At 40.2% G+C, this 15,087-nt stretch overlaps 1 protein-coding gene and 1 long non-coding RNA gene across 2 annotated transcripts; both read left to right on the top strand.

Moving 5' to 3' along the window:
- The first annotated feature begins 281 nt into the window (after window positions 1-281).
- On the top strand, window positions 282-2,968 carry LOC139780923 (uncharacterized). The gene is made up of 4 exons (XR_011720379.1): window positions 282-576; window positions 1,446-1,605; window positions 1,827-1,929; window positions 2,010-2,968. It is a non-coding gene; the product is annotated as an uncharacterized lncRNA (long non-coding RNA).
- A 1,060-nt stretch (window positions 2,969-4,028) lies between these two features.
- Window positions 4,029-9,790, top strand: LOC139780924 (uncharacterized). The gene is made up of 3 exons (XM_071719670.1): window positions 4,029-4,400; window positions 4,481-4,743; window positions 4,861-9,790. The coding sequence occupies exon 3, from the start codon at window positions 6,589-6,591 to the stop codon at window positions 9,733-9,735; it is 3,147 nt and encodes a 1,048-aa protein (XP_071575771.1). The 5' UTR covers window positions 4,029-4,400; window positions 4,481-4,743; window positions 4,861-6,588; the 3' UTR covers window positions 9,736-9,790.
- The last annotated feature ends 5,297 nt before the right edge of the window (window positions 9,791-15,087 follow it).

The raw sequence follows: 15,087 nt of genomic DNA, 5'->3' as shown, positions 1-15,087 counted from the left end.
ATATATGATCGAAAGAGGTATAAGAAACATATATATTACTTATTATGTGTGTATTTTTATGAAATTTTTTTAATATCGGTATAAATAATTTTACTTAATTTGAGCATGATATGCCCGTGTATAATTCAGCAAGTAAAGATTGTTAGGACGATTCGTTTTCAATACGTGACAGCGCGGACATATCATCTGCGTGCGTGATGCAGTGTCGCACGAAATATATGCGCGCGCAACTCAATTGGTCGACGGTGTCGTTAAGGTGGCAGCCGCCCCTGCGTCGTTGTTGCGCGGCACGTCCTTCTATCATTTTCTACGACCTTCGACCATTGTTCGCCAAGTCATCTTGTCTGTGATCGTCTTGGATCGTCTGTGATCGTGCGGCCGGCAGTTCAAAGTCCTGCGTAATATTATAATTAAGTCATGTATGTAGTATTAAAAGTCGCGTATATATATAGTTATAGTCTCGCGTTGTAGTTCGTAAAAATTTTATCGGCCAGTGTCGTTATATATAAAGCTACGTGTGGCTTTCCATAGCCTTTACAGGGAATCAAGTGTTAAGAAATACAGCAGGTGATACAGGTACGTGTACGTTAATTAGCTTTGAGTGCGTTCCCCTTAACGCTAACAGCGCTCATCATATATAAGGATCATTCGTCCTTGATGGTTAACATTTGACAAACAAGGATGAAATGATTCTAAGAGTCTTGTGAGTGTTAAGTGTAACGCAGCCTTTATGTCTCGTTGTCCCCGGTTATCCTTTTTCATTCTATCCTCATTTCGTGCACACCACGTGAGGTCTGACTATTTCGGCCAATACTCTCGTACTCTCGTCGTTGCCGTATTTGTTGCCGTGGCTATCACTTTTTCCAAATCGCTAACTTAGCGACGCTAAGGGCTCATGCACAATGCCAGATAAAGGAACAAGGAATTATAGCCAATTTCTTCACCGTCAGATAATTCTATCCTTCGGTTAACCTTACTCTTCATTTCTTTCTAACCTGCCCCCTTAGAAAGAGATGAAGAGTGAGGTTAACCGAAGGATAGAGTTATCCAACGGTGAAGAAATTGGCCCTTAAACATAGTAATAGTCGCATCTTTTTTCAAGACGCAGCTTCTCTCTTTTTTCAAGACACGGAATTCTCTTTATGTTTAATTCCTTGTTCCTTTTCCTCTCATTGTGCATGAGCCCTAAAGGCCAAAGCACATAACAGGCGTAGCAAATGTACTTGCTTATATTGCTTATTGCAATTACTATTATTGCTACGTCATGTTATGTGCTTTGACCTGAAAGCTGCTTTGCAATGTTTTATGCTTGTTGTAATATTCATAGATTAATATATACTTTTGGCTCTGGCCAAATTTAAAAGCATACGAATCACGTAACAATATATTAAATTAAATTTTGAGAATTATTATTAATTGTATTTATAACTGTAAATTTGTTTCAGGTTGAATTTTTGAAGCAAAAAGGAGGTCCGGATGTGCGGTCTCACGTGTTTAATATATTAAACAGTACAATCAGCAATTTCGTTGCAACACAGTATAGCTATAAGGGTCAAAAAAAGAAAAAAAGATTTCTGGATCTAATGTTCAACACCTGTATATATAGTAAGTAATTGTTAATAACATATATATTTTTAAGATTATAAACAAATTTTTTACACTTTATGTTTTTATTTTATTTAATATTTTGAATTTACTTTTTTGAATTTAAATTTACGTAGTAATTAAATGTGAAATTTACTACGTAAATTTTGATTTACTACTGGAAAACACATCTATCTTTCAATCTTACAGACTCACGTAAATACTTATGTATTTTTTTACAGAAGCTGCACAAATGCACACACCTTCAGCGACAGATAATAATGTGAGAACCGCTATAGCTGCTTGGCTTGATAATTCATCATCTCGTTTAAAAAATGAGCATAAGTAAGTAGAAGAAACATTTTTTTAAAACAAGTTTTTATGTTACAAATGTAAGATAAATAATTAAAAATTATTTGTTTCAGTAAACGTGCTAAAGAACCTAACCTTAGAATGACTTTTGAAGATAATTCTGACGAAAATTAAGATTGATGGAAGGAGATAAATCGAAGAGGAGAAGGAAGAAAAAAAATAGATATTGTACTCATTGTTGTCCGCAGTCTGTAATTAGGCTAAATAGTACTTTCCATGGGAAATGGCCCATTTTATAAACAAACGCGGCCCGACGCCGTGTGACGAAATATTACCGAACGATAATTAACATATTGTTGCATCCAAACCGGCCGACTGTGTGTGGTATAGCAGGAGAATTTAACCGCGCAATTAACGAATTTGCCGAGAGTAATGCGAGTGCCGACATTGCTCTTTTCATAGAGAGTGGTGAGCTGAAAAATAATATCCTGGGTTACCTTACTTCGTGCGTATTTTTATAAAATAACATTGTGCCGAATGAAATATTTGAAAAGTTTACATTGTTTGCGACATTTTTTTATGATAATATCAATCGAGATATTAATACTCATGCATCTGTTGCATCAACTTTTTTTTACAACATGTAACGAGACTATATTTTATACTTGCAGATTTTAACGGCACAATTAATTACATTCCGTTTTCTATTTTTATATGTATTAAGTGTATTATCGCGTTATCTAAATTCTTCATATTTAAATTCTTTCTCGAACTTTGTTAAGACTCATGATAGATGTGATTCCTTTACGATCTTGAATTCTAAATGATCGTTTTAATTGTGTAGGCTTTATGAAAGACTAATCTTTCTTAATATAGAACTAAAAGTGTATTTGTGTTATTTATTATAGCAACACTATTATTGAGATTAACAAAGCACGAGAAAGTAAAAGACAAAATTGTCAAAATGCACGTTGTCTAAAATACATAGCAAAGCGTTTTTTTTAATATTACATAGAATATATATATATTCATTTAAAAATTTTGTGCAATAAAAAGTGCAATGAAAAAGAAAGACATTTTTGTTAATATATATCATTAGACTCGTGAAAATGTCAATAAATTAATTAAAAGACGGCGATACGAGTCAAGCGCGGTACGTGGTGCGCAACTAGAGAAATAATAGTTACAGAAGTAACTATTATGTAATTCGTTACTTCTGTAACTATTATTTCTCTAGTTGCGCACCACGTACCGCGCTTGACTATTATGTAACTAGAGAAATAATAGTTACAGATGTAACTATTATGTAATTCGTTACTTCTGTAACTATTATTTCTCTAGTTGCGCACCACGTACCGCGCTTGACTCGTATCGCCGTCTTTTAATTAATTTATTGATATTTTTGTTACCTTTCCAAAAACCTTTCCTAAACATTTCGTGAAGAAAGTAACAATATTTTACAAAATATTTATCATAATGATTTAATAAATATTTAATAATATGTACCATAATATTTATGATAAACATTTTTATAATATTTATAATAAATATTTATCATCTGTTCAATCGAAGACTACAAAAATATTTATGAAATATTTTGATAAATATTTATAAAATATTCAAATAAATCTTATAAATATTTTGTAAATATTTTATAAATATTGTGTGCTGTTTGGGAAGCAATGTGCAAGTTTCTACTTGCACACTTAAAAGCAATGTGCAAGTTTCTACTTGCACACTTAAAAGCAATGTGCAAGTTTCTACTTGCACACTTAAAAGCTATGAGAAAGCAATGTGCAATTTTTTACCTGCACACTTTTTTATTATCCTAAAACATCATTTTTTGAAGTCTCAATTATTGAGATTTGAGATGTTCTAACTGTCCCCCTTAGAAAGAGATGAAATAGTGAGTAAACTAAGGTTTAAAGTTAACCGACGTTTGTCACGACAATAGATTTCCTCGTCACCCATGAGGTACTATTGTTGACGCGTTTTTTTTTACTTATCCTACATATCTTATCTATATATATTTCATTTAAAACTGATCAACCTATGAACGATATCATTTGTTAAATTTATATTTATTTTTATGAAAAGGATTTATTTATTATTAATTTTATTACATTTATTTACTATATTAATTAAAAAATATAAATATTATTGAAAGGAATTTTATTTTACACCCACAAAATATACGTTTTGCAAGATTGAATAAAACTCAATTAATTATTAATTAATATTTATAATTACAATTTTTGTAATCTTCCATTTCCTTCGTCCAATCTTCTGAGATCAAAATATTAATATTGTCCAAAAAGATCGGTAACAAAAAATTATACACTTTATGGCACTTGTGGTAAAAATTCGGTCCAATAGTTATTAATGTTCAAACATACATCACCCGTAAAAATTAGAAAAAAAAAACGTGCTTGGCGCGGGAACTTGAAAGGAGTAGCAATTTCTTCATCGCGGTGAAGCAAGGAATGCGTCTCTTAAAATGTCACGTAAGTATTAGGTTATAAATAAATATTATAAATTTTTAACGGCAAAACTTGCAATTTTGATAATTTCTTTCTATTTTCAGAAAGAAATAATAACAACTTGCCAACGCTGCAAGAATTAATGCAACAATTGCAACTGCAGCAGTTGCAAATTGCGGAGCTCCAAAGACGTCTGCAAGAGCGAGACCAGCCGCAGGAGGCGCAACAGCAGGAGGAGGTCGAGCAGCCACTGCTGGAGCAGCCGCTAGCGCAGCAGCATCAGGTAGTACACGAGCAGCAGCTTGCGCAACAGCAGGAAGCCAATGTGCAACCGCTGGCGCAAATACAGCATAGCAGGGACCAATGAGTATGTATTAATAAAAATTAATTTTTTTTAATTTTGTATTTAATAAAAATTAATTTTTTAAATTTTGTATTTATTATTTAGAGTATTTTTATACTATTTCATATTTCCTTGTTACAGGAAATCGCCGAGGAAGAGGACGCGGTCAGAGCCGGCAACGCTGGTATACTCAGCGGGGCCGCAGCAGGGGTGGTCCTCGACAATATCCCATAATAAATCAGTATTACGTATAATACGGAGAGCAAGGAGACGAAAGGGGAGAGTGGTGGAGTAACAGGTAAAGGGGAACTAAGGGTAGAAAAGTGGCAAGGCCAAAGGCAGGTTAGGCACGAGCAATAGCGAGAGTAGAGGGGTGTCGCGGTGGGGGAGCCGAGCCACGTGCGGCAGCGAGCGCGCGCGCGGCAAGGCACGAACGTACGCAAGTAGGTGTAGAGGGGCGACTGGACGGGAAAACTAAGACACGGCAGAGCATAGAGTATAGAATAGGTAGAGGGAGAGAAGAATAGGAGAGATAACGAATAGGAGGGTCAATTCAAGGTAGAAGCGGCGGATGGAGCAAGAGAAGGAAGTAAGAATAGAGAGTGAACAGCAAGAAGGCAAAGAAAAGAAGGGAGAGGGTGAGGGGGAGAGGAAGGCAAGGGGCAGACCAACAAAGGCGGAAGAGCTTGGAAAACTGAGAGGGAGAACGGATAGCCTAGGGTCGGTCTTAGATTACTTTCAGAAAAGGAAAAGAGAAGAGGAGGAAGCGAAGGCGAGAGCAGAGGAAGAGATCCTAGGAAGGTTCAAAGAAACAAGGAGGGTCTATAGATCACCGCCAGCGAAGATCAAAAAAGGAGAAGAAGGGGAAGGAAATATGGAGGCAGAAGAGATGTTTAAGGAGATCTTAAGGAAAATGGAAGAACAAGAGAAGGAAAGGAAAAAAGACAAAGAGGAAATAAAGAACGAAATCAAGGGACTGAAGGATGAGATGTTGAGAAGGGAGGAAAGATGGAAGAAACAGAGAGAAGCGCTGGAGGAGAGAGTAAAGAAGCTAGAGGAGAAGGTGGAGGAAAGAGATAAAAGATGGAAGGAGAAAATGGGAGAGAGGAAGGAGGAGAGAGAAGGGGAGTCAGGAAACGAAAATGAGGGAGTGGTGGAGAGGATGAGAGAGATAGAGAGAAAGTTGGAGAAGAAGGAGAAGGAGGAGAGAAGAAGAAATGTAGTGATAAGGGGGTTAGAAGTGAAGGAGGGAGGGAGAAGACAAGAGGTGGAAAAGCTACTGGAGGGAATGAAAGCCAAAGTAAAGGTATTAGAGGTGAGGAAAATAGGGGGGGATAGGGAAAAAGGAAGGGAAATGGTGCTGTTGAAGTTGGAAAATGAGGAGCAAAAATGGGAGATAATGGAAAAAAAGAGGAGTTTGGTGGGACGTAGGGAGAGAATCACGGAGGACTTGTCTTGGGAAGAAAGAAGGACGGATTGGATATTGAGAGAGATAGGGAGAAAAGAGGGGTGGAAGGGAAGGAGGGCGTGGATTAAGGCAGGTAGAATAAGATTGGAAAATGTATGGTGGAGATGGGACGTAGAAGAGGGGGTATTAAAGGATGAAAGGGGAAGGGTAAGAAGGGAGAGCGGAGGAGGAAAAGAAGAGGAGGGAGGCAGATTAGGAGGGGGAGGAGTAGGAATGGAGACGGGGGAATAGGAGGAGGAGAAGCTGGAGGGGTGGAAGTCGGGAGGGGAAAGGCGGAGGTGGGAAGAGAGGGAGAGGGGGGAAATAAAGCAGAATGGAGAATCGTGTTCTGGAATGTAGCAGGTCTGGAAAATAAAGATAAGGAGTTCTGGGAAGGGCTGAAGAAACAGGACGTCCTAGTCATGGTAGAGACGTGGATAGGGGAAAAGGGCTGGGAAAGAATAAGGGGAAGGCTGCCAAAAGGATATGAATGGGGAGTGCAATTGGCAAGGAAAAGGAATAAAAAAGGGAGAGCGATAGGAGGGATGATAATGGGTATAAGAAAGGAGTTAAAAGAGAAGGGAACGGAAATAGAAATAGACAGGGAGGGGCTGATAGAAGGAAAGGTTAGGATAGGTAATGAGAACTGGAGTATCGTTGGGGTCTACGCAAAGAAAGAGGAGATGGAAGAAATACTACAGGAGCTGGGACTGATAATGGAGAAGAAGGAAGAAGGAAGGTTTACGATAATTGGAGGAGACTTCAATGCAAGGACCGGCCAAGAAGGCGGAGGGATAGAAGAGGAGGAGGGGGCAGGACAGCGCGGAGGGGGAAGAAGATCAAAGGATAAAAAGATAGACAGAGAGGAAAGGCGGCTGATAAATAGCATAGAAGAGAGAGGATGGGAAATCTTCAATGGAAATGTGAGAGGAGATGAGGAGGGGGAGTTTACTTTCACGGAGGAAAGAGGAGACACGGTGATCGACTATGTGATAGGAGAAGGAGAAGTAAGAGAGAAGGTAGAGAGTATGACAGTGGGGGACAGAGTGGACTCGGATCATCACTTCTTGGAAATAGCCTTAAGGAGGGGGAAAGAGGGAGATGGGAGAAGGAGGGGGAAGAAGGGAAACAGGGGGATATGGAACGAGGAAGGAGCAAAGAGGTTCATGGAAAGAATAGGAGCGATGGAGGAAAAGGTGGATGATGTGAACAAGGAATGGGAAGAAACGGAGGCAAGAATAAAGGAGGCAATAAAAGGGGTGGAGGAGGAGATGGGAGGAAAGAGGGGGAAGGTAGGATGGTGGGATGAAGAATGTAGAGAGGCAAAGAAAGAGGCAAGAAGAAAATTAAGGACGTGGAGGAAAGGAAGAGGGGAGGGTAGCGCGTACAAAGAAAAGAGGAAGGAGTTTAGGGAGATGTGTAAGAGGAAGAAGGAAGAAGAGAATCAGAGATGGGAGAGAAAGGCGGAGGGAGCAAGGAGGGAGGCGGAAGTATGGGAGATAGTAAATAAGGAGAGGAAAAAGAGGAGGGGGATTGAGGAAGGAATAGAAGAAGAGGAATGGAAAGAGCATTTTATGAAACTTCTGGGAGGAGTGGAAGGGAAGGTGAGGATGGGGAAAGAAGGAAATAGGGAGGAAAAGGAGGGAGAAGAGGAAGAGGAGATTAGTCTAGAAGAAATGAGGAGAGCGGTAAAGAGGTTAAAGGACGGAAAAGCTATGGGAAGGGATGGGATACCAGGCGAGGTCTGGAAGCGAGGGGGGAAGGAGCTGGAGAGTTGGGCATGGAAATATATTAATAGGGTATGGAAGGGAGGGGGATGGCCGGAAAACTGGAAAGAGGGAATAATTGCGCCAATTGTAAAGAAAGGAGAAGGAAAAAGAGCGGAGGAGTATAGAGGTGTGACAATAATGCCGTCGTTATACAAGGTGTATACGGCTATTCTGGCGGAGAGGTTAAGAGAGGAGACAGAGGAGAAGGGAATAGTACCACAGAACCAGACAGGTTTCAGAAGGGGGATGGGAACAATAGATAACATTTATGTGTTGAACTACTTGGTGAACAGAAGGTTAGAAAAGAAGGGGGGGAAACTGATAGTGTGTTTCGTGGACCTTAAGGCGGCGTTTGATTCGGTAGATAGAGGAGTTCTAATAAAAGCAATGAGAGAAAGGGGAGTAAGAGAAAGGCTGGTGAGGAGAACGGAGGAGTTGTTAAGCGAGACGAAAAGTAGGGTAAGGGTAGGAGACGGAATGGGAGAAGAGTTTTGGACGGGAAGAGGAGTAAGGCAAGGGTGCCCATTGAGTCCATTGTTGTTTAACGTGTTACTGGCGGATATGGAACAGGAAATGGGTAAGGTTAAATGGGGAGGAGTGGTGTTAGGAGGTAGGAGGGTTTATACTTTGGCGTACGCGGATGATATAGTGCTTTTGGCGGAGGACGAGGACCAAATGAGGAGCATGTTGAAAAGAATGGAAGGTTATCTAAGTAGGAAGAGATTGGAACTGAATGTGGGGAAAACAAAGATAATGAGATTTAGGAAAGGAGGAGGGAGGGACAGTAAGAGAAGATGGAGGTGGGAAGGAAAAGAATTAGGAGAGGTAAAGGAATTTCGATATTTAGGGTACATGTTCCAAAGGAATGGAGGACAAGAAGCGCAGGTAAGGGAAAGGATCAAGAAGGCGGCGGCAGTGATGGGGAAGATATGGGGGATAGGGAAGAGGAGATTTGGGAGAGACTGGGGAAAAAGATTGTGGCTATTTGATAGGCTGGTGTGGACAGTAATGGGATATGGAGCGGAAATATGGGGATGGAAAGAAAGGGAAGGAATGGAAAGATTGGAAGAAAGGTATATCAGATGGGTATTGGGAGTGGATGGGAGAACGCCATGGTATCTCGTTAGGGAGGAGACACAAAGGGATAAGCTGAGAGGGAGGGCAGGGATGAGAGCTTGGAGATTCGAGAGAAAACTAGAGGAGGGTAGAGGAAGTGAATTGGCAAGGCTATGTTGGGAGGAGGTGAAGGGGAAGGAGAAAGAAGGGAAAGCAAGATCAAACTGGGAGAGAGAAAGAGGAAAGTTTTTTGAAGACAGAGGTGTGGAATTGAAGGAACTGGAAAGATTGAGACAAGACGAAGAAGAATGGTTCCACAAACTGTTCGGAGGGGACAAGGAAGTACAAAGAAGAGAGAGATGGGTAAGAATCGAGGGAGCGGAGTATAACAGATGGTACAAGATGGTAAAAGGAGAGGGTATTCCGGGGTATTTGAAGAAAGGATGGGGAGAGAGCAGATGGAACAGGGTGGCGAGATATAGATTAGGAAATGAGATGAGAGAGAGCAAATATTGGGAAACGGAAGAGAAAAAGAAATGTAGGTTATGTGAGTACAGGGAGGAATCATGGGAGCATGTGTGGGAGGAATGTAGGAGATGGGAATCAGGAGATGGAAGCTGGCAGGAAGCGGTGGGATGGGTGTTAGATGAGGACGGAGGAGGTGAGGAATGGATGATGGAACTAGAGGGGGAAAGAAGGAGAGGAAAAGGGGGGTTGGAGGAGATAGAAGAAGGAACGAAGTGAGGGAGAGGGGGAGTAGGGGAGAGAGTGAGGAGGAAAGAGGAAGAAAGAGGAGGTGATGAAATTAATATATTACAGATTACCCAGGACTAATTAGGATGGAGGAAGAAGGAAGAATAATAGCGGAGGCGATGGAAAGGATTATGGAGAAGAAACTAAAGAAGGTGGAGAAGGAAAGGAGAGAAGTGGAGAGAAGGAAGGAGGAGAGAATAGAGGAGCTAGAGGAGAAGGTAAGGAAGATGGTGAAGGAGAAGAAAGAGGAGGAGAAAAAGAAGGAGGGGAGGATAGAGGAGCTTGAGGAGAAAGTAAGGAGAATGGAGAGGAAGATAGAAAGAATGGAGCAAAATGGAGGTAAAAGGAAGAGGGAAGACAACGAGGAGGGAGTGGGGGTAAGGAAGAAATGGTGGGCGGGGGTGGGTGAGAGCAGTGAAGAGGAGCAAAGGAAAAGAAATGTTATAATAAGGGCGGAGAAGGAGGTATGGGGGGGACAAGGGCTCGAACTGGGAGAAGGTGAAGGAGGTGTTTGCGGAAGGACTAAGGATAAGGGTTACGGTGAGAGATGTGTGTATAGTGGGTCAAAGAGGAGCATGGATAACGCTTCTGGTGAAGCTGAAGGATGAAGAGGAGAAATGGCGGGTGATAGAGGCGAGGAGAAAGGCTGGAAACAGATTAGGAGTGAAGATAGACGAAGATAAGTCGGTGGAAAGGAGAAATAAGGAGAGAGAGGAGAGAGAGGAGAAAATGGAAGGCAGGCTAAGGAAGAAATCGGGGAGATCAGAGGAAGAGGAAATTTCCAAGGATTTGGAAAAGAAATTGTTGATGGAGTCGGACGAGGAGAAGGAGGCGGGAGGGAAGAGGGATTGGAGCAAATGAGGATGGGACGAACGGGAGGAAGGACATGGAGGGGTACCGACGCAAGAGAGGAAGAGAAAGAAGACAAAGAAGATTATTATTATTTACTTTTTTTTATTTGTTTGTTATTTTTATTTTTTTATTTTTTGTTTATGTGTAAGTCTTCGAGTTCGCTTGTAGAGGTTTGGGTACGTTCCTAGTAAAAACAAAACGCCTTGTAAACCCCATGGGGATATGCAATAAATATTCATACATATTTCTTTTTCCAGCCTCATTCTTGTCTTCTTTTCGCTTGCTATTCTCAATCTCTATCCCATTACTACACTCTTTCTCTGCTTGTTTTTGAAGTTTTTTCTCCGTTTGATTCTTTTCATAGGTTACTAAATATATATATGAAACAGGGGTAGAATTTTCTAGGGATGGCAATAATGTGTATTATATTTTGTTACCGATTTTTAAACCAAATCTTAAAGAATTATTTTTGATAATCGGTTCCGAAATTTTTTGGGAAATATACATAATTTTTATAGTTCCTTTTTTCAAAAAAAAGTTTCATTTTTTACAAAAAATGTTATTTTGGGAAATCGGTTTTGGAAAACAGCGCGGTTTTAAAATTTGTCTAATGTCTGTCTGTCTGACCGCGAACTACTTATTTATTAATGGACCGATTTTCTGGAAACCGGTATCAAAATTTGTCTAATTTTTCGAGGATAATGTCGATGAAGAATAAATTAATATAAGAAAATAAAAATAAAAATAAAAATAAAAAAAAATAAAACAGGAGCTTTCATACAAAATTGTCTAAAAAAGGTCTATTTCTTCCAAAAAATTTATTTTTGTGGGTAAATATTATTATTTGAGGAAAAAACATCGTCTACTGTCTAATAAATTAGCTCATAGAGGGTTTTAGGAAGGGGTCGAAGCGAGGGAAAAATGTCTGCTGGGAAAGAATGTTTATTAGCATCAGGTGCGTTTAAAATTTGATGATCAATTTAATTTGTGATATTATTATTCTACTCTCACAGTTTTCAAATTAGAACAACCAAATTTGGTATACTATCTCATGATACTCTAACTTAGACCGTAGAGGGTTTTGGGAAGAGCTCTGAGCCCGGGGACAAAGGGCCCTCATACAAAGTTATTTAAAAAAAGTCTCTTAAAAAATAAATTTTTTGGGAGGTAAATATTACTATGTATGTGTATTTATTGTGTTTCCCCACAGGGTTTACAAGGCGTTTTATTTTTATATGAGGAACGTTCCCAAACCTCTTACACAGACATCAAAAACAAAACGAATACAAATCAATCTCAACATCAGAGTCAAGCCTCTTACAAACAACAACCTCAAAGTCAAAACTCGAATCATAAATCAAAGTATCTCTTCCTCGTGTTCCTCTTCCTCTTCTTTCTCCTCCGCTCTTGTACCGGCCCCATTCTTTGGCCCCCCCTCTTCCCAACTCGGCCTACCCTCGATTGGCCCAGTCCCTCTTCCTTCCGGCCTCCCCATCATCGTTCGACTCCATTAGCAGTTTCTCCTCCATACCTTTGGAGATTTCACCCTGCTCAGATCTCCCTGTACTCCTGCTTATTCTCCCTTCCATTTTCTCCTCTCTCTCCTCTCTCTCTCTATCTCTCCTTTCCACCGACTTGTCCTCAACGATCTTCACTCCTACCCTATTTCCCGCCTTTCTCCTCGCCTCTATTACCCGCCATTTCTCTTCTTCGTCTTTCAGCTTCACCAATAGCGTTAACCAAGCTCCTCTCTGTCCTACCACAAACACCTCTCTTACCGTCACCCTTATCTTTAATCCTTCCGTAAATACCTCCTTCACCTTCTCCCAGTGCGAGCCCTTATCTCCCCATACCTCCTTCTCCACCCTTAAGATTACGTTCCTTTTCCTCAGTTCATCCTCGTTTCTCTCGCCCACCCCCGCCCACCATTTCTTCTTCACCCCCACGCTCTCTTCGAGTCCTCCCTCTTCCTTTTGCCTCCATTTTGTTCCATTCTCTCTATCATTCTCTCCATTCTCCTTACTTTCTCCTCTATCCTCTCCTCCTTCTTTTTATCCACCTCTTTCTTCTCCTTCACCATCTTCCTTACCTTCTCCTCCAACTCCTCTATCCTCTCCTCCTTCCATCTCTCCACCTCCTCCTTTTCCTTCGCCATCTTCTTTGATTTCTCCTCCACAATCCTTCCCACCGCCTCCGCTATTATTTTCCCCTCTTCCTCCATCCTGGGTAATCCTGGGTGATCTGTACCTCTATTAAGCTGGACCCCCCACCAGCGCAAATCAAGTTCGCACTAGGTCAAAAATTTAGTGCTATTTAGGTGCTAATTAAGTGCCCTAGTCCGAATTTTGGTGCTCGAACGGTTTAGCAGGAAATCACGTAAAAAATGGGGGGGTCCAGCTTGCCATTAAGCTGGACCACCCCATATCAGAAAATAAAAAACAAGTACACTATAATTTAGTGCTAATTAAGTGCTAATTAAGTGCCCTAAAATAACGATAAAATATTGACAGATTATAACATTTATTTAAATATACAACTATATATTGAACACAGTACCGTCGCGGTCGACACAAACACTTAAAAAACTTGCTGCATGAATATATTCGTTACTAAAATGATCGAAAACATATATTATCAAAATATTCCCAAATCTGAGTTTATTGCTAACAGTAAAACAATTACGATAATTAACTTAGACCAGCCATTGGCGCTGAGTACTAAGTTCCGTCACCTGATCGTCTACGAATTAGTTGCTCGCATGATTATAGTATTAAAATAATTTTCATACATTGTACTTTAAAAGAATATCACGATTCGAAGCGCGCCGCGCTCCATGGATAAATTAATTAATTTAAACGCTATGCAGCTAGCACTAAATTCGAATCGTGATATTTTCTTAAAGTACAATGCCTCAGGATTACTTTGGGACCATAATAACGCAAGCACCTAATTCTTTGACGATGCAGTAACGAATTATAGAGCGCGGCGCGCGCGCTTCATGAGTTAATTAATTAATTTCAACGTTTTGCAGCTAGCACTAAATTCGAATCGTGATATTTTCTTAAAGTACAATCCCTCAGGATTATTTTAGGACCATAATAACGCGAGCACCTAATTCTTTGACGATGCAGTAACGAATTATAGAGCGATGCGCGCGAAATTCATGAGTTAATTAATTAATTTCAACCCTTTGCAGCTAGCACTAAATTCGAATCGTGATATTTTCTTAAAGTACAATCCCTCAGGATTATTTTAGGACCATAATAACGCGAGCACCTAATTCTTTGACGATTCTGTAACGCACTTTAGAGCGCGGCGCGCGCGCTTCGCGGATAAACTAATTAATTTCAACACTATACAGCTAGCACTAAATTCGAATCGTGATATTTTCTTAAAGTACAATCCCTCAGGATTATTTTAGGACCATAATAACGCGAGCACCTAATTCTTTGACGATTCTGTAACGCACTTTAGAGCGCGGCGCGCGCGCTTCGCGGATAAACTAATTAATTTCAACACTATACAGCTAGCACTAAATTCGAATCGTGATATTTTCTTAAAGTACAATGCCTCAGGATTATTTTAGGACCATAATAACGCGAGCACCTAATTCTTTGACGATTCTGTAACGCACTTTAGAGCGCGGCGCGCGCGCTTCGCGGATAAACTAATTAATTTCAACACTATACAGCTAGCACTAAATTCGAATCGTGATATTTTCTTAAAGTACAATCCCTCAGGATTATTTTAGGACCATAATAACGCGAGCACCTAATTCTTTGACGATGCAGTAACGAATTATAGAGCGCGGCGCGCGCGCTTCATGAGTTAATTAATTAATTTCAACGCTTTGCAGCTAGCACTAAATTCGAATCGTAATATTTTCTTAAAGTACAATCCCTCAGGATTATTTTAGGACCATAATAACGCGAGCACCTAATTCTTTGACGATTCTGTAACGCACTTTAGAGCGCGGCGCGCGCGCTTCGCGGATAAACTAATTAATTTCAACACTATACAGCTAGCACTAAATTCGAATCGTGATATTTTCTTAAAGTACAATGCCTCAGGATTATTTTAGGACCATAATAACGCAAGCACCTAATTCTTTGACGATGCAGTAACGAACTTTAGAGCGCTGCGCGCGCATTTCATGAGTTAATTAATTAATTTCAACGCTTTGCAGCTAGCACTAAATTCGAATCGTGATATTTTCTTAAAGTACAATCCCTCAGGATTATTTTAGGACCATAATAACGCGAGCACCTAATTCTTTGACGATGCAGTAACGAATTATAGAGCGCGGCGCGCGCGCTTCATGAGTTAATTAATTAATTTCAACGCTTTGCAGCTAGCACTAAATTCGAATCGTGATATTTTCTTAAAGTACAATCCCTCAGGATTATTTTAGGACCATAATAACGCGAGCACCTAATTCTTTGACGATGCAGTAACGAATTATAGAGCGCTGCGCGCGAAATTCATGAGTTA

The sequence above is a fragment of the Temnothorax nylanderi genome, unplaced genomic scaffold, assembly GCF_030848795.1.
Source record: "Temnothorax nylanderi isolate EJ_2023f unplaced genomic scaffold, tnyl_v1.0 TNYL_tig0306_pilon, whole genome shotgun sequence".
NCBI lineage: Eukaryota > Metazoa > Arthropoda > Insecta > Hymenoptera > Formicidae > Temnothorax > Temnothorax nylanderi.
This window is presented reverse-complemented; position numbering and strand designations above follow the sequence as displayed.

Excerpts from the sequence above, each read along its gene's own strand:
- LOC139780924 (XM_071719670.1), top strand. The coding sequence starts at position 6,589 with ATGGTAGAGACGTGGATAGGGGAAAAGGGCTGGGAAAGAATAAGGGGA.